Source organism: Pteropus vampyrus, unplaced genomic scaffold (assembly GCF_000151845.1).
Source record: "Pteropus vampyrus isolate Shadow unplaced genomic scaffold, Pvam_2.0 Scaffold56, whole genome shotgun sequence".
NCBI lineage: Eukaryota > Metazoa > Chordata > Mammalia > Chiroptera > Pteropodidae > Pteropus > Pteropus vampyrus.
The window spans coordinates 5,055,443-5,066,263 of NW_011888837.1; the positions used below are offsets into that span (position 1 = coordinate 5,055,443).

General features: G+C 38.7%; 1 protein-coding gene across 3 annotated transcripts in view; it reads left to right on the forward strand.

Moving 5' to 3' along the window:
• Window positions 1–10,821, forward strand: part of SEPT11 (septin 11) — a 125,705-nt gene that overhangs the window by 83,948 nt on the left and 30,936 nt on the right. The window contains exon 10 of one of the 3 annotated variants that reach the window (XM_023530883.1): window positions 4,972–5,382. The exons of 1 other annotated variant lie outside the window; for it this stretch is intronic. In XM_023530883.1, coding sequence (XP_023386651.1) covers window positions 4,972–4,975 — 4 coding nt within the window. In that variant the 3' untranslated portion in view covers window positions 4,976–5,382. Of the gene's footprint in view, window positions 1–62; window positions 3,831–4,971; window positions 5,383–10,821 lie in introns of those variants that run through there. One more of the 3 variants, XM_011360576.2, reaches the window with a different exon arrangement.

Here is a 10,821-nt window from a genome sequence, read left to right on the forward strand (position 1 = left end):
TTTCCTTTCTCTTTTTATTTATTATTATTTCTAACTTTTTTGTTTTGTTTTTTAACTTGCAGTGCAAGCTTCACATAAAGCCTGGCAAGCCAAGGATGGTCCCGCATTCACCTGCTTTTGCAGTAATATTGTATCTCTGCCATCTGTGTCCTTTTGTTTTTTCTTTGTTTTGTTTTTACCCTTTCCCAGACACCAATAACTATTATTAACTCATTTTGCTGAATGTTGTTGGGTAGTAGAAAATGACAGAACAAGGGAATAACAGCAAAAGTTATGTGCAGCTAGACTTTGTTTCTGGAAAGTAAATGATTTGCCGTTTATGCCTGTTCACAGTGGCAGCAGGAAGCATGCCTGTTACTTGTATGTTGCTTTGGACTGAGGGAAGGAGGGTAAATTGCTACATGTAAGTCTGACAGGAAAACTCACCGTAGCAGCTGAACTATAAACCTGAATAATCATGACAACTTTTCTCGATTATTCATATCCATGATGGCAAAAGCCCTGAACTTATTCTGTCTCTTCTCCCCACCTGCTGCAAACCCAAGGTAGCTTTGTTCATAGGCAGAAGAGTAAGTAAGCTTTATATGACTTTTACACTTGCATGGACTTATTATTATAATATTATTTGGCTTGGTTTGTGGGTCTCTTCAGACTGACCATCTCATCTTATGGCTTTAAAAATTTGTCTGAACCCTATCTCTCAAATTCGGGCCAAGTTAGACTGTAATAAACTATGATTATGTTCACTTTTATCAGTGCAACCCTGATCCTCTCACAGATAGCAGTCTCGAAGGCTGGACAGTACAACATTGCTTAGTAGAAGAGTCTACCAAGGATGATAGGCTTTCCACAACCTACTTACTACCTGTAATTAGCAGTCTTATAAACACACCTAAATTTGCTCTCACTGGGCTGGGAAGGGGAACCTAGTGACTGAGGCCAGGATATCATTATTTCTAATAACATTTTTCAGTAATCATCAGGAGGAAATTTTCAGAAACCTTTCAAATAGAAAATTTGCTATAAGCTGCGCAGCACAAATTTGTCAATTTCAGGTAGAAATTACACAAACCTATGATTCAAAGAAAATAGAAATTCGACTTCACATCTAACTTCCTTGCACAGAGTCCTTTCGATGTTTGTCAATAAAGAGAAGAAGAAATTGAGCAGCTGGTTTTTCAAATCCATGTGTCTTGAAGGAATTTCCTCATCTTTCCTGTCATTATGCCCAAGACCTATAACCCCATCAATGAAGATTAGGAGTTACTCAGGTGCCAGGACATGGACTATACCCCAAATTTGTATGGAAAAGGGCATATTTAATCTCTTTTCTGTGTTCCTTTGTGTAGCTTATCCTTTCTTTTTCTTGATTTTTTTTCCCCCTCTACCAAGATCCTCCCAGCTTTCTAAGATCTGTTTCTTCCTTGAAAGAATAACATTTCTCATGAACCCGATATTTCACTTCTGCATTTCCTTCAGGCCTTCAGTTATACATTAAGGAAATAGGACAGAATACACTGCACCTCCCCTGACACACACACACAACTTCTTAAAAATATTAAGTCTCTAGTTGATTCCAGTAAAAACTTATTTTTCCCTTCTCTTCATCCTCAGCCATACTCTTAGGGGAAAGAAGCAATGGTTTTCCATGAACTGATTTAGGCTTAATTAGGCAAAGTTAGAAATCAGTTTCACGGAAGCCCAAACTAAGCTGGGCTAGAAACTGCACATCAGGAACAGCAATAGTGATATAAAGACAGGTTTAGGAGAAACTGGACCAAAGCTTTTGTTTTTGCTTCTGTTTTTTAATGATTCCAGTGTGATGCTAGCTATGGAGCAGCCAAATATTAGATGGCATGCTGATTCTAACCATGGGCTGAATTTGCTCATATATGTTGTGCACCAGACAAAAGCCTGAATACTTGTGTTGTATGCTTGTCCCAACCATTGCTTGTGTGAGCATTTTTGTGCCTTGAAAGAGAAAATACACTTTTAAATTCTAAAAATGCATCACTTTAAAATTGTCATTTTAAATTATCATACTAAAGCTTAGCCATGAAAGGCATCCAGCTGACTTTTTGATTCCAAGATTATTAATTGATTTTTTTTCCATTAAAATTTTCACAGTAAAATAAATCACATGGAGAGTCAGGGAATAAAACTTCAAAAGAAATATAGAGAATATAGAAGCTTTTTAAAAAATGTGTTGCTTCTGAACTTTTTTCTGTCCCTGCTCCAGGCCCTGTTTAGTTTGTTATTGCTGCTCTTCTCTTCTTTCTGTATCTGTGCCTTTTTTCACAGTAGTCCTTGGCTCTGCACGGAATAAATGATACCCTCAAATCTAATTGGATGTGCTTTCGCCTTTGCATGTAAGTACGCTAGTAAGAAACCTTTGAGATCTTTGACTTTTTAAAATTAGAGAAATGGGATAGATGGACTGTTTTCTTTTTGGAGGGGTGGGGGTAGGGAGGTAATGGTTTGAGTAGCTTTTGGTGTAAAAATAAAAACTAAATATATTTAAAATGGCCACATTTATATCTTTTTCACAAGAAACCCATAAATTCAATTTTCCCTTGATATCAGTATGGAAGTCAGAAATTACTAATCCCAGTCTGTGTTCTACACAGCATTGTGAGTGTCATTGGATGTTACAGGGGCCCGTGGTTCTGACTCCGTAAATAAAGCTAGAATGAGAAACCATTGCCTTCCACCTGGAGAAGATCAAGAGGAAAAAATTTTTTATGCTAGGTTGTCTCTAGGACTACTTAATTTTTTGGTCTTGCCCTCATGCTAATTGCTGGCTTTTTTTTTTTTCCCCCTCCATTTTGGCTAGACAGCTCTAGCTGACCTCTTTACATCTTTTGTTCAACCATAATGACCATCTTTTTGCTCCTTTCAGACTTTAGATACCCATAACCCTTGTGTAGGTAATAGGACGTGATGGAAAAACATTGATGAGAATTTATTGGCTGTTCAGAGACTATGTTTTCCAGCTTAGGCTCTTTATTAATTGGTCAAAGTTTGGTCCAGAAAAGGCATCTTAACCAGGGGAACATTCATCATGAAACTGGACACAGGTTACTTATTCTCTTCTTTCTCTGCTTTGTAATCACACCAGCAATAACACTTATTCTTCATATCTCGTGCACCTCAAATAGACTTGGCTTCCTCACTTTCTTGACATATCCATAAGTGTTTCACATACAGACTGTTGAATCAGGTTTTTCAGCTGTTACCAACCCACATCATACTGTCTCTGTGTGGTCCTACCAAAACTGTCCATTCAGATCTCTTTGCTTTGCCATTTGCAAGTGTCTAATATTGTCAGGTCTCAACTTCCAGAAGTTTAGGTTTCATTGATGCATATTTGATGACTGACTCTTTAGTGGAAATGGTAACCTACAAAGTCTAGATTGTATGTAGGTATGAAGGGAATTTTTTAAATAAATTGAAAATTAAGCTGTGAACAGCATTAGAACTTTGTCTATTTCTTAATTTTAAAATATGCTGATATGCCTTAAATTGTAGTTGTAGATCATTGTCATTTTGCTGTTTGAAAATAACCGATGTGTTTCTAAAACTTGTGTAATCTACTTTCAGTGTTAATGCAGAATTGTCATATTTGTAAGCTGCATGTTAGACTTTTTTTTTTAAACTAAAATAATTGTATTAATGTGAAGCCTATCATTTTTCAAGTATGAAAGTAATCACTTAGCAAACATGCTCAGTAATTTTGTGTCTGTTAAGGTAGGAGAGTGGTGGACAGGTAATCTATGCATATATCACTAGTGCCAAGACATAAAGTGGGGGAAAATATATTTTTACCCAAACATTGTGTGCCCTTTTGTGAGTTCTTTTTAATCACTGTTTGATATGCATATGTACCCGTGCTGATTATGTCGGATAAAAGAAATAGGTAAGAAAGAGCCTCGTGCTTTCCAGCCTTGTCTGGTGGACGTCAAATGCTACCATCTGGGTGGTACCAATTTCTCCAAGACACTTAACCATGTGGTGTCCTGTACTTTACTTGCTGTGTCTGCCACCTTTCTCCCCTTTTCCCGTACCCTTCTGTCCTGATTAGTGTTCCCCGTCACCCCACTGCCTCTAGGTCCAGCTGAGGCATCCTCCTCTTCCCCAGCCTCTGCTGTCACCGCTGCTGCTGCTCAAGGCCGTGCTCAGGGAAGTTGTCCCTTTAACTGACACACTGCTGTTCTTTCACAGTTCATTGTAAAGAAACTCCTTTTTTTTAAGCCTTTATGAATCAAATTTGAATCTGAACTTTTCTTTTTTCTCTTCTGTAGCTTCTTCTTTATGTAACCATCCTGTTGACAAGCCCTACTCTCTCCTAATGGACATAAAGCATTAGAAGAGCAGGAGCTGTCTGTTCACACGTGTTGGGGAAGAGTTACCTCATTACCACCATCGCCTCCTTTTCTTTTAAAGTCTGGGTCAAATATTGCTCTGCTGTTTGTACTTGTCAATGTCTGTTTACAAACCACTACCTATAGTGGTTACTAAAGTGACTTTTCACTACCAAAAACAGTAATACTTAACACTACTTAAAAGGAAATTCAGTGAAACAGAACTTGAACCAAGACCCTAGGTAGCCTTCTATTGGGATCCTCTAGCTTAGCTGCCTTGTTCTTGAAGCTGCTAATCCAAGAAGTTACGGACTGAAGACAGCATGTTCCCTGGTCTGAGGTGGCCCTCACCTCCAGAACCCACAAACTTGATCTCATGTTAACTCCAGACCTCTCTGTCCCATGAACGACATTCTGAACAACCCCCTCAGGACCCTCAGCCATCAATCAGGTCTTAAGATCTGGGCAACGTTTTCCTTCCTTTTCGTTAGTTTTATGGGTTGTTTTGAAGTTTGAGAATCTTAATTTGGTATTGCATGAACAAAGATGGCTGCATTTTTTTTTTTTTTAATTTAGAGTGTTCTATTGATACAATGTTTTTATTTTTCAGCTGACCATCTGCCTCTTGAGAGAGAGAAGTGGGCATCCCTTCCTTTAAATTCAGGAACCATTGTTGTTTTGACTTTTTCTGTTACCTGCATCCCTTATATAAATTGTTTTGGGTTTGGAATTGTTTGGGGGGAAAAAATTTTCCAGTTAGCCAGTTGTTTTATGTTATTCAAACTTAGTTTTGGTATCAAAATTAGGCTAGTTTTAACCTCAAGGGGAAATTTAAGTGAAGTTTCAGTCACAGAATTCTGTTTACAGTGCTCTCCTCATCTCAGAGACACACAAAAAAAATCCCTTTGCTGTCACTGGGGTTTGGCCTACAAGTCTTAATCCTATTTAATGTGTGCCAGTATTGGGTAGATGACTTTTCAGCCTCTGGGACTCAATTTATATTTAAAGGTATCTTAAAATACTTTTCTGCATCTTTATTTATTGTGGAGCTCTGCTTTACCTTGTGTCCTGAGTTGTGTTTTGGACCATGGGAAATGAACCCAAGCAAGTACATATCCTGTCCCAGACAAGTGTCATTAGCAGTGGTTCTGATCCACATTGTCTTCTCAGAGTCACCCAGGTAGCTTTCTCCACTATGTCTGCAAGAAAAAAAAAAATCACTTAATATACACTCAATACACACACACACACACACACACACACACACACACACTCTGCCAGTTGAATCTAATTTCTCGTGCTGACCCCATTGTGACGAGCTAGATTACTTTATTAGCAGTCACCTCTCAGTGGCAGTTTTCATAGTCAAAGGACAATTTTCAAATGTTTATATTTTAGAGCATGAACATACATTTTAAGTTACCTTTTAATTTCATTACTTGTCTAGTCTTTGCTTATTTCCATCTTTTTTCAGCCCCATTGTAGGTGGGTCACAAAAATACTTTTGGTGGCATGAGTTGCTTTGGGTGAAGATCCTTAGGAGTGTCCCCTGTTTAAGAATAGTGACATAGGTTCCTGCCGAAAGGTGAAATGGTGAAGCAACAGTCCTGCCTCTTGAATCATTTGCTTCTTGAGAAAATGTTATTTAGAGCAGCAGTCCCCAACTCTTTTGGCACGAGGGACAGGTGCTCCTATGAGAATCTAATGCCTAATGATCTGAGGTGGCGATGCTAGTGCTGGGGAGTGGCTGCAAATACAGATGAGGCTTTGCTTGATCGCCCACTGCTCACTTCCTGCTGTGCGGCCCCGTTCCTAACAGGCCAGGGACTGGTACTGGTCCTTGGCCTGAGGATTGGGGACCCCTGATTTAGAGCACTTGCATGAGCATGCTGGCAAGAAGCTTTCTTTACTTAGACACTATGACTTTTTAAATGCAATAGATTTGTCTGAGCCATTACATGATCAAAATGAGTCAAGAGCTGTCACCTCCAGTATAATCTGTAAGGATAGAAATCTGCTAGTGATGTGACCAGTAGTTTGGGTAGTGGATGGGTGGATACTGACTCAACTGACGCCAGAGCATGACCAACTATATCAATTAATCTATTGTGCGTGAAACCACTGTAATCACTAAGTACAAAAATTGGTTTTATTTTTAAACTTATTTTTATTTGAATATCAACTTTACCCTATCATTCATTTTAAAAACAAATTCTGCATCAGATTGTAGACATTTTTGAGCAATATTTAAAAATCAAATTAGCCAGGATTATTTTAAGTAGATAAATGTGTAGTCTATTGTTGCTAATCCCCTTTCACCCCTTTTTAATCCCCAGGTTAAAAGAAGTATAATAGTAATCATCTTAATGGGAGGGGTCCGGGGAAACAGACTATTATAAGTAGGTTGACATCTGTTCAGTCACCTAGGGAAAGCTGATCACGGACGCCACTGGTCGAATGCACTGCCATCTCTCCACTGATAGGGTATTTTACTTCAAGTGGTTTCTTTGCTCAGGTGTTGAACTGGTAGGTTCTTAAGTTCTCCAGGCTGACCAACTTAGATGAAATCATCTGGGGCTAATTATCAATAATAAAAGTTTGCTTATCCCAAGGTAGACTGTGGAGAAGAATTGAGCCATTCAAACCTATTTTCATGGATAACAGGCAATAGCTTTTTATTTTCCATTGTCTTTGAAAATATATGTTACCTGATTTCAAATACAGACTCTGCTTTATTGCTACAAGTGTGGGCTAGATGGTCTACTTGAGACTAGCACAGCACTTGTATAGAGATCTGATCTGAATCACTACGCACTGAGCTGAGGCAGATAAAATTAGATCATCATCTTAACTTGCTTGGCCCACCTTTTTTCCCCATCAACTACCTACCTATCAAATGAAACCTTATTTTAGTTAAGTTTTTTGCCTATCATTGGCCTGGTTTTGGGGTAAACAGTTCTAGATATCTAAACGTACATAATTTTCACTGTATGCAAACAATATTAGTACACAAAGCCTTTTGCTTTGTAGATTACTGTCCTTTCCACCCTACAGACTGACAGTGATAGCGATGTGGCTCACTTTGAACATCTTTGTACTTGAATTCATGAGAGCAGGGCATTTAGTCCTTCTGATACCACCTGGCTTTCAGATCAACCTCTGGGACTCCCAGGGTTGATGAAGGGATTGAATGTGTTAGTTTGAAGGCTAGTTTTGAGTCTAGGTATCCACTTACCTCCCTTTCCAACCTTCCTGTTCTGACAAGTAACTATATAAATGAGATCTCTTGGTTGTTAATGGAACATCCAGGTGAGGTACAAATGATTTCACACCGACTGAAATCGGTTATGTACTTGCAGGGCTGTGAGTTGAATGGCATCTCAGTTCACTGTGGAAACTTCCAAAATGTGGCGCTTAGAGGTGGCGGCTGTTAAGAGGTTGGTCTCTGTCCCACACACAAAAAAAACTCTTTATGGGGGGAGGGTGCAGAATAACATTCTACAAAAAGCTTGGTTCAACCATGCATTCTCTGCATGATGTTTTCAGACCCCTGAAGAGTTGCAGTTCTAGCTCTCTTTGCCTTTTATTCACATCCATCCATCCACTTCCACATACCCACTCTCTTTCCTAATACTTTATTCTATATACTGCACCAGACCTACATTAGGTGCTGGGGATATAGCCATGAACTGTGAATTGCACTTTCTCTCCGAATACCTAATAAGCACAGCAAATTTTTGGAGTAAAAGAAAAGGTAAGCCCTTTCAATGCTAAGGTGCTGAAGATAGATTGTAGTCTGGTAAAGCAAAAGCCCACCCCCATCCTCAGTTGCTTTCCAGTGGTTGCTTAAGGTTGCCCTTCATTCTGCAGTATCCTCTAGCCTAAAAGCTGTTTCTGAGAAATGAGAAACCAGTTCACTGGGCCTACGCTTTTCTGTTGCCCCACTGTGGTGTAACACAGTAAGGTCAACAATTCTGGGAGAGGTTCTCACTTAATCCTTAACTCAGAAGCTCCTGGAAACTAGAGGAGTGAGCTCTTCTCATATTTCTCTGATAGACATTCTTAGTTACTTATCACACCTTTTCAATAATCTAGCTATGTTGGAGTTATGTCTTACACGTGTCTTACATACCAGTATGTCATAAAAACAACTCAATATGAAGGAAAGCTTTCATTCTAATTCCCCGATGCAAGCTGTGCTACATAAGCTTGCACTTCGTTTCTGACCTAATGATTTATCAAATCCAACTACAAGGGACAGCATCAAGGTTTTAATTTATAAAACTTTTGAGGTTTTTTCTCTTTGGTATGAGACCTATCTAGCCACCATCAGCCCCATACCATGGCAGATCTTGCTCATTTTCCCAGTCCTCCATGCAGATTCCTGTGCCTTAAGTGATGTGCACTTGTAACTACAAATGATGTATTGCCTAACGTGTTCAACTGCTCCGCCCAAACAACCGTTTCTCCCAGAAACTTAACATGCTTCATTTTCCTAGAAGCATCATCTAGTGGCCAAAGTTCAAAACATTAACAGGCATAGGACACGTTCTATTAACAGTTTAAAGGCGAATTTCAAGAATTTTGGAGGCTTCAGAAGTATCAATTACATGTTAGACAAAAGTTCATGTTATCAATTAGAAAGGATAAAGATTTGAAATGAGTTAAAACTTGAACCTTGTTAAAAATTCTTAGCTATTTGGCACTGGACAATTCTCTAACCCCCAACTAGCTAATGTCCACCAGCCATGCTACCTCCCAGGATGGTTGTGTGAACATTTGGCACAGTATCTTCCCTTTCCAGTTGGAAATGAACCGACTACCTTAAAAATGAATGTAAGCTCCCCGAGCATCAGTGACTTAATCACATTACTGCTGCTGTGGGCAGTAATGCACAAGCACAACTTTGTTTCAAAAGTAAATTAAAAAGCTTGAAAATCTAGGTATGTAAGGAGTACAGAGGACACGTTTGTAGGTTCTAATAATGAGAAAAAGAAGTACTGGGAGGGTAGACATCAATGTCTTTATTCCCTCAATGGTAAGAATGTAGGCTCATGCTCATCAGCTTGGCTGAGTGAAGAGCTACGCTCTAGCTTCCTTCAGAGCCAAAGGCAGTGCTGGTAACATTTCTGATAAATCAGTTATATCTATTTCGGGGCACTCCCCCTTCTCAGTTCTCCCCTGCCCCACCACATTAATATAAGCCATTTGTAGAAAAAGAATGCCAGTTCTCCAGGTAACGAAAATGTCATACAGATATTGTAAAGAGAATATTTAGCTTCTAGTCTGATCAAGAGTTAGAACATGCACTTTGACTTTTCCGAATAATTCATGCCCATCAAGTTTATTCCCTTGCCTTTGTGGGGGCTTCATGGAATTATTGATAGGTTTTCTAACCACCAGGAGAAACCAGACAATTGTGATCCACAAAGGTCAAGTTTCCAAATATTGGAAGTTTGCAAAGTGATGCCAAAATGTCAATCAAGTAATTTGAGACAGGCTAATGAGAAGTTTCAGGTAAACAGGATCTAATTTAACAGCAGGAACATTTTTAATAAAAAGTTCCACTGTTCAAGAATATTGTGCTTTTTTCTGTCTCAATCCATGAGTTCAGGCCCCTCAGTCAAACTCCAAGAGCCCATTGTAACCCAGGTCTTGGGGGCAGCTCTCAGGAGGGTCTGCTCTCCAAACTCCAATCATTTAACTATGGGTTAAATAAGCTTTGAGGTATAAGAGGAGAAGCCCAACCATTCCAATTCAGTTTCATGAAAATAATACTAATGTTCCAAACTGATTTACCAGCAATTTTTGATTAGAAAACCTTAAGATCAAATAATTAAAATCTTACTGTCCTCTAACTTCTGTTCAATCTATAGCCACTGAACTACAAATGAAATACTCTGACCCTAGACTCAATTTTATCACTAGCTTTTTACATATTACTCGTCTATTAAGTACAAGTGGAGAGAATTAGCTGCCATTTGCTTTATAGAAATGAACGTTATGTACAAACTTCTTGAAACTCCCACAATTGAGAATTAGGAAACAGAACCAGAAGATGATTATGATAATTGGGATATTTCAATGTATATCTACAAAGCCAATCTCTTGCTATCTTCACCCCTAAACAGTTCATTTTTATCTTCCCTCCTCCCTCTTATATGTAAGTAAAAGCTTTCCCTTTCATTGGGTTGAAAGATCAGAAGTAGGTAGCCAACCCTACCACAATAAGTTCAGGACAGTCAAATGTTGACCCAAGGATACAATACCCTGCCTCTGATAAATTGAACAAAATGAATAAATTAAAAATGCCTGCCCTCACAAACAGTTCCATTAAGATGAGAATTTACTGTTTGGAAGGTCCACAGTTCACCAGGGAGAAAATAAAGGAAAAATTCTTATTATCAAAACCTACATCCCTGATATTTAAGTCCTCATGTTTTATTTTCTGTAAAGCACA